General features: G+C 46.5%; 1 protein-coding gene across 4 annotated transcripts in view; it reads right to left on the bottom strand.

Annotated features, from left to right (window-relative positions):
• Positions 1-13,285, bottom strand: part of tgfbr3 (transforming growth factor, beta receptor III) — an 86,681-nt gene extending 73,396 nt beyond the window's left edge. For 3 of the 4 annotated variants that reach the window (XR_016093732.1, XM_088927053.1, XM_088927052.1), the window contains exons 1-2: positions 11,126-11,302; positions 3,943-4,090 (exon numbers count right to left, since the gene is read on the bottom strand). Coding sequence is in view for 3 of the 4 variants with exons in the window: in XM_088927053.1 (XP_088783179.1) it covers positions 3,943-4,003 (61 nt within the window). In the remaining variant the exon portion in view is untranslated. Of the gene's footprint in view, positions 1-3,942; positions 4,091-11,125; positions 11,303-13,111 lie in introns of those variants that run through there. The other variant, XM_088927054.1, reaches the window with a different exon arrangement.
• Positions 13,286-13,650: the final 365 nt, after the last annotated feature.

The raw sequence follows: 13,650 nt of genomic DNA on the forward strand, positions 1-13,650 counted from the left end.
TTCTTAACATGACCAAGCACTTTGTTTTCTGGGGTTTTGCTGTGCAGCTCAGGGCCTTTGTTATTTTTTAAGACTCAGCAGTCATTTCACAGTAATTGTCGTGTCACTGGCATCCTGTTGAAGCGTTTTTTTTGGCATGTACAGTCTAGTAATTCTGGATACAGTCCCACTAGGTTTTTCTTTTTTCCTGACGTTGAAATTGAAAGTCACGGGACCTGGTTTCTCTGCTGGAGAGGAGCCGGACTGTGGCTCACACACCGAGGGTGGCGATGTCAGCGCTAGCGGGGTGTCCGGCCGCCCCCCGGCCAGGAGACGGCAGCTGTTTCTGCAGCCTGCAGCCCATGTGCGGCGGCGGACCTGAATAAACACGGGCTGAGGAAGAGAGGGGTTAACCTCTGCACATCGGAGAGCGGAATAATATCGCCGGAGCAGCTGAGGAGTTCTGAAGCACAGCATGACGAGAGATCGAAGAGGGCAGGGGTGCAGAAGGCTTGCCCCTCGATCTGAGATGTCGTCCCTGTGTCCTGACTGGCTGCCGCAGTGTGAAAATGCCCCTGAAGCACAAGCAACGCAGGTATTGCAGCTTCATTGACCTGCTTTTTACACCTCTTGGTCGTACCTCCCTGGGTTAAAATGTGTCTCCGACCACAAGTGAAACTAGTTCATCAGATCTTGGCCCCATTTTGCCGCTGAAGGTTATTCCAGACCAATGAACGTAACCAGACCAGAGGAAGTTCTGATGGTGTCTGCTGGCCCACAGAAAAACCTGCCACCTCATCACCTTCAGTGCTCTAATTTCACAGGTAATATCGCAGCTACTCAGCCATTATCCTGGCTTCCTTCAAGAAAAGGATGGATGAGATCTTTGGGTCAATTAATTACTAACTACCAAATGAGCAAGATGTGACCGAATGTCTCCTCTCATCTGTAATCTTTCTTAAATTCTCAAATGTGAGGGTTAACTAAAAAACTACATCCATCCACAAATTACATCCATCGCTCATGTAATCAAGACAAAGACATTCAAGATATTCTCCAAGTCTGGGTGACGTCATGCAAGGTTACTTTAAGGTTGTTTAAATTTTGCCTGCCAGAAAATGTTAATTAAATTTAAAAGTACGGACCCTTAGAGAAACCTCAGATATTTAATCCCCCCTGAGACAGCTAGGTGAGCATGCTCAGGAGTCAACGTTGAAAGAGCATTCAGGAGTTAAACCAGACTTTGATATATGAACTGAAATCCCCTCTGAAGTCTGTTTACAAGCCTTCAATGCCTTTACTGTGTCTACAGTATTCCAGCAATGCAGACCAGTAAACACCTCTGTCTGCAGCTGATGGAACCTTCACTTCAAGCATAACGGAAAAAAAAGAAGAAAAAAACATCATCCTTAGGTCGCAACACACCGAGGGCCCTAGCTCAGCATCGAAAACACACACCAAAACCAAAATTTTAAAATGTAATACACTTTCATCGGGCTGTGAACAGTCTTACTGATGATCATTAGTACTCTAAACTAGGTACAGGACATCGAAACCATAATTCTTCTAGGTTTTTTTATCATTAGCAGCCCAGGCAACCAAAAACTTGCCGTGACGAGGTGTCCCAGCAGGGAGAGAAAAGTCAGAGCCAGACATCAGCCTCAGATCACCCCTGTAACTTTCAAGTCCAAAAGAGATACAGCTTCCTAGCGGGCAACCAGGAAACTTCTCAAAAATAAACACATTCACTTCTTTCTAAATCCGTCCCACACGCTTTCTCTAAACGAGTCAACAGACGGTGCCCACAGTCAAACGGGGACTGATAAGGCAAGAGCCGGAGGTCTGAGCTCTCGCCTCGCTTGACTTCTCGCAGGCTGACATCTGAAACGCTTCATCTTCATAGTGATGATGTTCCTGACTGCGCTGGGGAGAAAAGGGCGAGGCGGGGGGTGTTTGGGAAACAATGCTGGCACCGCAGAAGACGTTCCACTGGAATATCGTAAAAAGAGCTGATGGAAAAGGTCTGAATGACCTCACCGTCTGTGTAATAAAGGGAACATCGGAGACACAATTAGGTCTGCTTACAACAGATGCCGCTCTCTGCGGTGCTGTTTGCCTGATGTTTAACATCCTGCTGGGGTTCTGCGTCTCTTAAAGGGGCAGGCTCATACGGGATAGACTTTCTCGCTCTTCAATATTTGGAACGCAATCGCCCGCAAAAACATCATACTTTTTTTGTGGGGGGTTTTAACGACAAATACAGTAATGAATCTTTCCTTTATGGTGCATTTGTTGAACTTGAACAATTCACGGTAGACCACAGACACGCCAGAGGACTCCGCCCTTTTGGAAGCGTCAGATACCTCCGCGCCGTTTCAGCATCTTTGGACAGGTGGCCCGTTCACGGATCCCTTAAGATCGCTCACGGCTGCTGCCGCACTCGTTAAAGATTCCTGCCCATCGCAGGGATCCCAGAGGAAAACCAGAGACGCGCTTTAGCGCGGCAGGAAAGCGAACCACGCGAACAGCGCGCCGGGCCAGTCGAGAAGTTCGAGGCTCAGCGCGCTTCCCGGCGCGCTGGTGGAGCTAGCGATCCGGCCAGAGTCCCTGGGGCTCCGAGTGACTGTTTTGTTCAGAATGTTTTGCAACCCGCGTAAACATTCCCAGCTTTGTTCGGCTGGGAAACATATATAATTCAAAAGAATGCAGCGCCTCGCGAGTGAAAAAGACAGACCAGCGCTGAATGCAAGGAAAGAAACCAAACCGAAGAGCTTCCCCTCTTTTAAGTTCTTTTTCTTCCGACTGGCTGTACACCAGTAAAACTCAGGCATGACAATCAAAGCAGCAATAAAACATACTCATGTCAAAAAGATGTTTTTTTTTCCCTCTGGAAAGGTTCGTGCCAGCATGGAGACTGGTAGAGCTGGTATAACTCAAAAACAACAGCCCTTGCTCTTCCGTTGCTCTTCTCTTTTAGTTTTTCCGATCTGATGTGTAAGTGTTTCTCTCTGGATTTTAAAAACCAGACAGAAAAGCTGCTGTCGGTTTCCCCATTTCTAGTAACCAGGCACTCTTTAATTCTAATGTGGCCTGTGTCATTTTAACTAGGCAGTAGTAGTCATCAGAAAAGCACGTAAAAGCATTTAAAGAGTCATTTCTAGCAATGACCTGACAAAGCACAGTCCCAAGAGCTCTTAAAAGCACCCTGACCACAGCAACACGTTAATGAAGAACTGAAAATACATCTACTGGTTTCCACTGCTGTTGTCTCAGCTTGCTCTCTTTATCCAGTGGAAATTGCCGATGCAGATAATTCAGACCTTTCCTCTGGGCCCCTCCAACATTCAGCACTTTTGAAACCGTGAATGCTGTTTTTATTTTAGTTATGTTTATTATATGTTTCACTATATTTCCTTTCTTTTACATAACATCCTGCTCATTTAATCAATCAGGTATGTGCATGGGTGCCTATTGAGAAGTCATGCAGCACCTGCTGCCTGCCAGGGTGCTGAGAATTCATCTGTCAGCAGGCTATGAGCTGAGAGATCTGTCTCTGAGCACCCTGGCTGACTGGGGCCTTCTGGCTGCAAAACCACAGAGGGGAAATTCCGGCAGCGATTACTGCTTCGTGATTTGTGTCAGGAGAGACGAGACATCACCAGGGAGCCCCTGACACGGCTTTCGTAGGAAACCAGCTCTCTCCCAGCTCCCTCGGCTTCCCGAACCCGAGACCAGACTCTGCCCCAAGGGGCGCTGCAGCAGCCGGGAGTGAACCTCCCCACTTCTGCGTAGCCCTCAACAGCTTCGTGACGAAGAAGAGTCCAAAACAGAGCTTCAAACACTCCACTCTCAAAGAACGCAAGAGTTTATGAGACGGATAACACAGTATATCAAAACGACAACATAAGCTGTGATTCTGACTCCTCTGTCGGCCAAAGGAGTCGATGGTGAAGCCGATCTTACCTGCACAGGCCACGCCACACAGAGCCAGGAGCAGCACTGCCACGCGCCCTCTGCTTGCCATCGCGGCTCCAGGGGTGGACGCTGTCTGACACCTGAGCTTTACCAAGGACGCCGAGCTTCTCCCCACTCGAAGGAGCCAAATCCCCCTCTGGGAAGAAAAGACGGGAAAGGGGAGTCACCCCGTGTTCCACGAGGACAGGGAGTCGCGCGAAGACGCGGGGCGCCAGTTCATCGAGCTCGTCAGGTTCCTGCAGCACGCTGCGAAATCGGCTGGCTGTCTGATCTGGAGAGCAGGACGGGGCGCGAGTGTGTCGCAGCCTGTTCTGACGCTCCAGCCCTGGGAATGACCAGGGCCCGCGGCCACTGCGGATCCCCAGGTGCAGAGAACCAGCCTGCAGGAAGTGCACAAGTGAGCCTGGTCTGGAAGAGAATGGAGAGGGGGTACATCATGGAGCAGTGTGAGTGTCCAGCCTTGACTTTATTTGTTCTGTTCACACTTGACCTCTTTTTGCAAACAATACCTACACCAGGAGTCTGAAGGAGAGGGATACAACCTGCTATGAAAGCCCATGAAGAAATCACACGCACACCCCCAGGCACAGTCGGCACCTCTTCATTCACCTACCCATTCTGCTGTTTTGCAGTGCAACTCAGACAAAAAAAACCATGCAGATTACAGGAACTCATTCAGGAAGAACATCCACATAGTTTTTGATGGGTAGAGAAAAACAGAAAGGAAGGCACAGAAGTACAATGTCCGTTGACAACAATATACTTCGCTTTCGGAAACAGAGAAAAATTCTCATAGTAGAGTTTTGTACTAATCCCTTCTCTAGATCCTGCAGAGTCAGTGGCATTCCGTCACTCTCCTGTGTCAGAACCAGCCAAGCTGAAGAAGAATACAAATTCCACTTATTTCCAACATCCTGTAATGGGTTTCATGTGTGACTCATAAAAATGCTGATATCACGTTTCCCCTGTAGGAGAAACTGATGTCTAAACTTTTTATTTAAGCTGTACTCAATTCCCATTGAAGTCCAGGGAAATAATTAGATCCATGTCCATTACGGTTGTGTGACCAGAACTTCCCAAACCGCTGAGAAGTTGTGACGTGCTTGAAGGAGTGATGTAATTGCCATTCCATCCAAAATTGATGTTAAAAAGATACATTAGTCTGAGAAGAAGGTGACAAAAGCACCTGCAGATTTCAATACGCTGTTTTTTTTTACTAATTTCACAACACTGCCTGGACTACAGCATGAAGAGCTCTCACAGAAGAAATAAAGGGCAGCAGAACTGGAAGATCTGAACCTTTTCAGTCCTGGGCAAGGAAGGCTGCAGAGAGACCAGATAAAAGCATTCAACATCCTCAAAGGCACTGAAAACGCCAATCTGGTGCACTCAGTGTAAACAGCGAAACACGAACCAGAGGACACAAGTGGAAACTACCTGGAAGTGCATTTAAAACCGAGAGCTGGAGGCACTTCCTTAAGCATGGATGAAGCCAAGCAGCCATGCTGTTGAAGCCGATACCCTGGCTTCTTTAAACAAATTGCTGCATCGGTTGGCTGCCAACTGCTAGATGGGCTGAATAGCTTTTTACTCGACTGTATCTTTTCTTATGTGCTTACAGGACCTGGGGACAAACGTGAGCAAATGGAGTGATTTTAACTCCATTCTGTACTTTCACACTCGACCTCCCATCAGTATGTGTGAAAACAAACTGCGATGCGCCCTGTGTGGTGTCAGTAATGAAACACGACTCTTCCCAGCTAGCAGTGCTGCTGTGGCACTGCTCTGCTGCACCCACTGTAGCGCTCCGGTCCTGCTGCAGGTGACCCCGGGCCTCTGAACTGAAAGCTGACAGTGGCTTTTAACCTCATACGACAAAAGACTGGCAGCTCCAAAAAAGGACACACTGTACAGTCAAGGAGCCCAGAAACCACCAAGAATATTCCAGTGCGTTCGTTTTTCTTATTTGAGGAGGCCTTTCGGCTCATCTTGGATGCTGGTAAGTAGCTCATGGATACAAGGATCTCATTCAGCTGTTTCTGGAAGGATCCCAGGGAATCTGCCTGGATAACGCGGCTGGGTGGCTCCAGACCCCCACACCCATCTGTGTGAGGACCCTTTTCTTTCCTTCTTTTCATGGTTTTAGTCCTAAATGAACATGCTTTGCATTTACCATCATACCCATGGGTCTTTGTTATACTAGTGAAGAAGCCATCTGGCTTCAATTTGTGAATGCCTCCTACCTCTTATAATTCTGTATACCGCTAAACAGTCACTTAACAGTAGTCTGCTCATGACTAAAGATATTTAGTGCCTTTATTCTGTCTGTATTTGCCATTCCTTTGAGGAATTGTGCTGCAGGGTCTGGCCAGTGCTCATCAGGAAAGTACTGTCACTGGTAAGACTGAGGAGCTGTGCTGCCCCAGCAGGTCCCAGCACGAGTGATCTCAGACAGCAAGAATGAACGGTTTAGAATTGTGCAATAACAACAAAGAGTGCTGCTCACACTCGAGTCAAGGGACGTAGCTCCAACATAAATTCCTCTGCCATTCAAAACCTCTGTCCCTGCAGTGCAGCACAGAGCAAGACCCCGGCAGAGGGGTGCAGCCAAGACCAGGACAAGTCTCAATGTGCACGACTGGGGAAAATGTCATGCAGGGCTCCGTGGTGCTCAGAAGTGCAGATCCGCTCATTGATAAACAATTTCATCTATTCTTCCTCTCTGGACGTGCAGCTGCAGGCGCGGTGCAACAGGTCAACAGAGTAGCCTGACAATACGCCAGCTGTGTGTATCTCCTCTCCACACCCTGCCCTCAACACTGACAGCATTTTTCAGCACATGAGTCATTTTCTAGCGCAGACACAAACTGTGGTCTTCAAGCAGAAATGCCACTTGTCAGTTTTTCTGCTGCACACTGCACTTTCCTCTTTTACACTATCGATCAGATAGAAATAGAGGGATGTCTGTCAGGTACCGCAGAAGAGCCCAGATCTTTGTCAGTAATTTACACCGAAGCAGGTTCCTTGTGAAAACCCACAGTCGTTGTGAAATACACACTTCAACCCCCGAGCCATGCTGACAATCTGCACTTCTGGTATTTAAATAAATAACAAACACTTTCTTTACAGGGCTTCTCGGCTCACACACTTCCCACTGATTTGCTGTCTAATCACATTGTCAGTGTCGGCATGCTGGAGTGCTGTGTCTAGGCTGCACACGTCCGCACGCTTCAGAGCACAGGTCTTATCTTTGCCAGCGGTGCCTTCAGACACCGGCCAAGGCCTCTTGGCTTCTCTGAAACACGGGTTTATTTTACGGCGGTGACCCCCAGGAGGCGGTCAGGCTTCCATCTGAACATTCAAGGATTTAGAAGAAGCAGGGACACACAGCTAGGGACAGCCTTGACAGCCTGGGCTCCTGCCAGCACTCGTACTGTGGCCTCACCTTGGGACTTTATCAGCCGGGCTGTGAGGCCTGACTCCCACACACGAGAACACACTGTAACACGACAGAGGACAGGGGGCCATTCAGCCCATCTTGCCTCTTTGGTAGCCAATTGATCCCAGTATCTCATCCAGCCGTCTCTTGAAAGAAACCACAGCATGGCTGGGCGGCTTGTTCCCTACTCGCACCACCCTTAGGGTAAAGAAGTGCGGCCCGTTCTGGGTCATGTTGGCGCCAACCTCTCACTCCCGTTTCCATGTCAATCACCCTGGGCCCTTCTCCCCACCCCCCAAAAAACAAGAACCCTGCAGAGAATGTCTGTGTAACTCACCCCTCAAATAAAGTCAGGCTGGCTGAGACTAAGTATGATGGCCTCTGAAGCAATATGTTACAGCATTCTGCCATGATTTTTTTATTAAAGGTGAGAAGGAGACAGCAGAGGCGCTCAGGGCTCTGAGCCTGCCAGCATGTACCTGTGAGTATTGCAGACTGCTCTCTAAGCCCCTCCCGTGCCTGAGGAAGCCAGCAGTGGGACCGGAGTGTGTCAGGGTATACCCTTTCTGGCTAGCGGAGTCTGGTAGGAAAGCACTGCATTTCACAAGCATATTGATCTGGAGTCCCGTCCCGTCATGTTGTAGTGGATAAAGCAGCTAGAAAATGGGAGGATGGGTAGAAGCGCAGTATTTACTGTCCCCACAGATCTATAGGTCTAGAAAACCTCTGTTTTCTACAGAACAGGGGCTCTTTATTATGTGGCTGAGCCCTCCTCCACCTTTCAAAACATTCTTGTCCGTGGGGACCCTCGGACTGAGCTGTGATAAACGCCAAAGGCAATATAAAACCTGCACTGCTGCTATCGATAACTTGGTGAGAAACGTAGCACATCAGATGGGCCGTCAGCTCATCTGGGCGTTAGTTCTGACGAGGGCCAGGCCTGTCACTGAGTCAGAGAGTGGACATTTAACACTCGGGGTGGAATCTGGCCAATCTCACCCCGAGAGCGGCCGCGGCCTCAGGATATGTGCAAACAACACCTCCTGGAAGATAGCGAGCACTTGATGTCCCTGCCTGGTAAACAACACTGTAAAGACCTGTCAATCGCAGAATAACATCCCCTTCCTTTTTCAAGCTTACAGCTCTGTAATGGAGACTGTGCCTACAGAAGAGTTTGCTACTAATAGATTAAGCATGGTTACCTGGATTCATTTCAGAATAAATGAAAACGCACTATATTTGAGGTTTTGATCCTCCTCCGGGCAGCAGCAGGAATGAGGAGAGAATCGGTGCTTACTCTATCCCGCAGTGTCTCCATGTGCCAACAGCTTCTGAGCTCAGCTCAGCACCTGCACATTTCTAATTTTCCTCTCTTCTGCATTTTTAGAAACTCTGCCCCATCTTTGCACAGGCTACACATTCAAAACAGGCCGAAAGCTCCAGGTTTTCCAAGTCCTTCAAAATCACCCTCATGCCGATATGTAGAACAGGAGAGTGCGATTGTTTTAGAACTGTAAAAACATCTCTCAAGAACAATAGGGCTCTTCTGAATCTGGGAGCACAGTGTCCTGAAGGCATTGGTTTTGATTAGCTTATTGCAGAGCACAATGGTAAAACAGAATAGCTTTTTGCACACATTGAAACTGCAAACACTTTGTAAATAAACTGGTGCCAAAGCACCAAAATTATGTGAAATTATGGAGAAAACTGTTCTCTTTAAGAAACAAATCTCACACTGTACAGGGTCTTGGTGGATAGAGCAAATCTGGTGACCAGAAAATCGATTCATGACTCCAAGCTTCCTCATCATAAAGAGTATCCCTTTATATATTTTGCAAACCGCCCTAATAATCCAATGCAATGGAACTTTAATAGGAATTCTACACAAAATTCCACAGGGTGCAGTAAACTAGTCCTCTAATTTTACAAGAAACAACTTCATATTATTATTCAGTTTTACAAATTCATATCTGAAGGGAAGGGGAAATGTAAACATCATTTACTTTAATACTTCAGTAAACTGGTTCTTACTTTAAAGACTACAGCTTGCAGATTAATCTCGGTGGTGTTTCTTAATAACAGGTTCTGCAGAGTGAATTAACTTTCTTGTGAACACTGTATTATCTCTCTCTCCCTGTGCGTATACAAATACAGTGAAGCACTTTCTACATATTGCTCTAAATATTTTGGGGGAAAAAAACAACTGGTTTGGCTGTCTAGCGCAGAAGTCAGAAAGAAATCTCATTCTCTGCTCTGCGGGGAATCGTCTCTTTGACGGGACAATGATAAAACTCAGAATAAACTCGTGCACAGCAAGGGGACAAGTGCGTAAAGAAATTAGATTAAGGAGAACGCGAAAAAATATAATTTCGATCAGGAACCTACTGCAGGGTATACTGTCACTGGAAGTTTGAAAAAGTATTCTGTCATTTTTTGAGGGGGACATTCTGTCGCCTAAGGATCCGCAGTCAATTCAATTTAAGGTGCTTTATAAGCATGACCGATGAGTAGTCTCTCTGTGTGCTTTATCTTTCCCCTGAATCCCCAAAACTAGTTCACACATGTTAGACGCCACTCTTAACACCAGAAAGGCCGTTCATCCCATCTAGCCCGTTCGGCAGTTAGTAATTAATGAATCCCGGGATATCATCCAGCCGTTGCTTGAAACGTATCGGCTGGGCAGCTTGTTCCAGACTCCCACAACCCTTTGGGTAAAGACGTGTCTCCACTTCTCGGTGTCAAATTAACTTCATTGTACTTTCTACTTGCGCTCTCCGGTTCATGTTTCGCTGCTTCAGCGCTCCAGAGAGCACTTGTGGCTCTGGATGGGTGATACGAATTGCGCAAAGGAAAACAGCAATCGGGTTACGCGTGTAACAGAAATGTAAAAAAACATCTACAGCAGCTCACACCATCCAACACTAGGCACTGCGCGTAACACTCCCACGACTACCCCTTTTCTCTGGTTCTGTACTGCATAACTGCAAAGCGTGATACTCGGAAGCAGCCGGAAAGCCTGGCTGCTACACTCCGAGACCGCTCGGCTCCTCAGCGCAGCGAGCCGTGCTATCTGAGCGCAGCTCGTCCGCAGAGCCAGCTGTGTGTCGCAGGGCGCCGGGCAGCGCTGCAAGACAGGCGCCCAACAGCTGGGCAGACGAAAACAAGTTTACTCCAAGAACCCCGGTACCCTTTAAGGCACAGAGAGGAGTGGGACTTGACACAGATCTGACACGTTCTTCTGCGATACACTGAAATTATCACCACTCCCGGGACATTTGCTGTCTAGGCAGTATTTATAAATGCAATCACGCTGTCCCGAGCTAATCCTTAGGAGTATTTGAGGACTACTGACAATCCTCGGCATGCAGCCGACACGGTAACCCCCGATAACTGTTTCTAACTCTCTTATCCTTTTCGTGGATTTAAGAGGAAAACAAGAGAAGCGGAAGAAAACGAAAACGTCCCGATCGCAGCGGACCCGAGGCACGGCAAACCCAGCCGAGGACTGCGCGGGGGATATGGTTTAACCCAGGAGATCAGCCCTCAAGTACGGGCAACGACGCGCACACACACACACGCACACGCCGCTCCGCAATCCAGGCACGACTCGGACTCGCTCTGCTCGGCTCCGTCTCTTGTGGGAAGAAAAAAAAAAGTGATCTGGCTCTGGTACACAAAACAAAACAAAACAAGGCTGCTGTGCATGTGAATACAACAAAAGTCGGGACGTACCGTGCAGATTCCGTCCGAGCTGTCAAAAAGGAGCCCGATCTTAGCCGGGGGGCAGCTGTTGCAGGAGACGGGCGCACTCCGCGCTCTCGCTGCGCGTCCAGCCTCTCTGTCCAAACCCACCGCTCGGCGTCCGGGCGTGCGAGCGGCCGCGCTGGAAGACGCCGTGGTTTTTCGGGATTATATGAGCTACTCTCTAGTTAGTAAAAGTTTAAAAGTCTTAATGAGGCATAATCTCCGCTCTCACTATCCACTGCTTGTGGGGGCGGAACTAACAGGAGGAGCCTGTTCCCCGTGCATCACCCATCACTCAAACCCAGCGCCTGGCCTCATTGGAGAAGCGATCCGAGAAAAAAAAATATATATAAAAAAATAAAAAAGCCCGAATTAAACACATCTGGCGGAGGCTCATTTCAATACTACGAGAAAATAGGATCTTCGGCCAGATGATTACTCTGACATGAGGTGTTTCGTCCAAACTTAAAATCTGATATAAAATGGCTGTCAAGAATTGAAAGATGAAAAACAACACGTTTAATATAATCCTATTTCTAATGCGAATATAGTTAGGGAACGTGTTTTCAAATGTATAAACTAGGCTGAACTGAAAGCGCGTTAAAAAAAAAACATTGCAGTGCGCCATAGCTGAGATTGAAGTGGCAGACACAGCCAATGTCTGCTATTTAACTCTGTCGGAGCTTACAGTATAAAAGAGAAAGCGTGATCTGGTGTTTTCAGGTGTTTTGTAATGTGTTGCTCCTTGATGTATACTTTGAAACAGTACAGATACAGCGCGAAACAAACATTCACGATTCAGCAAAGCAGACTGCGAGAGAGTGAGGGAATGAGACTGAGTTTTAAAGCAGTTCAACGGGTCTTTCTGGAGATGGAGAGCAGTCAATGGAGAACGGATGGCAGAGGTTTTAACAGCTTCTGCTTGAAGCACAGAACAGGATGACCTCAAGAGTCAACACTGGACAACTAACTCAAATGGTTTCATAAATCAATTAAGAAAAGTATTAGAAACGACAAAGATCTGTATATATTTTTTTTTATTTTAGTAAGGCTTGGGAGAAAAATAAAAAGGAATATTGCAATGAAGGCCTAAATAAGCAATTAAAGGTTTTTTTTCTGTATTACAACAAAAGGACGTATTAAAGCAAAAGGACTGTAAATGATGAAGTCAGGTGTCCTAGAAATGGGGTTTAATGAGTATTTCCCTCAGCCGGTGACAATGACATACCTCAGATGCAGGGAAGACGAAGAGCTGTATCAAATGATATAACTGTGAATATAAAGGATACATGCTCAAGTTGGGGAATTGAAATTAGTGGAACACCACAGCAGTCTGTACCAAGACCTCTGCATGAAGATCCTGGTGTAGTTAAACTGATCAAGTCCACAGCTGATACCAATACAGGAGAATCAGCAAACACTTCAGAAGAGGCAAAGAAAATGTAAAAAGACTTAGGTAAGCAGACAGGTGTAGCGTCTCATGTAGGCAGTATAATTTGAAACCATGATTACAAAATGGAAAAGGCAGTGGGAAATGGGATCTTATGAGAAACACTCTGGTGTTTATACAGTATTGACACACCTTTTCCATTTCATTGACAATGTGAGGAAGAAATAAAACAAACAACAAAGAGGTTAAGATATGTAGTTAAAAGGGCAGAATTTGAAACAAATGGTGTTGTGTTAACATTTGTTCAATGCACTAGTGAGCCCTAATTTCGAATATGGTGTTGAATTTTGATCAGTATGGAAAGAAAATATACTGCTTCTCTGGAATCGAGTGTCCAGATTTCTCTGGATTAGTAACTAAGAGATTGTGGGTTTAAATCTCAGACGATACAGTGCTGTTGAACTCACCTGTGTGAAGCTAATAATTAAGAGCAGCTCCTACCATTATTATTCTGAAGGCAAGGCATAATCAGCCAATGTATTTGAAACATTCCAGTCATTAGTAGAAAACAGTTTTGAAATCACCTGCTCGGCGTGCTGCTTGTTTGCGAAGATCAGCGGTTTCAGGGCAGCCAGGCGAGAGCTGTTGTGAGAGAGAGACCAAGGTTCTAGCCTTGAGGAGAAGCTCCAGAATGGCAAAAATAACCACCCAGCTTGAGGCAGGCCTGATAAACTGCCTCCTGATTGCTCAAGGGCCATTCCTGAAATCGGAAAATGTTGGAAAAGTTCATTAATTTTCTGCATTTAATAATAATAATAATAATAAACTGTATTTTATATAGTGCCTTTAAAAGTGCTTCTCAAAGCACTTTACAGTAAGAAATAAAGTACACAATGAGAGGAGACAGCAGAATCACACAGTTACAATAAGAGTTTGGAATACAGTAGGAAAGCACAGGGGCAGACAGAACCAGTTAACCAGTTATTTAGTTTTATCAATGGATTTCTTTTTCCCTTTATGTATTTTAGCTAGAAGGTTCGTTTTTATATCTTTCAGTCCTCAGACAAGTTACATACTGTAATTGCATTTTACTGAATGTCCTGTGCTTTTGTTTTTTTGTAAA

This window comes from Atractosteus spatula, chromosome 11 (genome assembly GCF_055471065.1).
Source record: "Atractosteus spatula isolate fAtrSpa1 chromosome 11, fAtrSpa1.hap1, whole genome shotgun sequence".
NCBI classification, from domain to species: Eukaryota; Metazoa; Chordata; class Actinopteri; order Semionotiformes; family Lepisosteidae; genus Atractosteus; species Atractosteus spatula.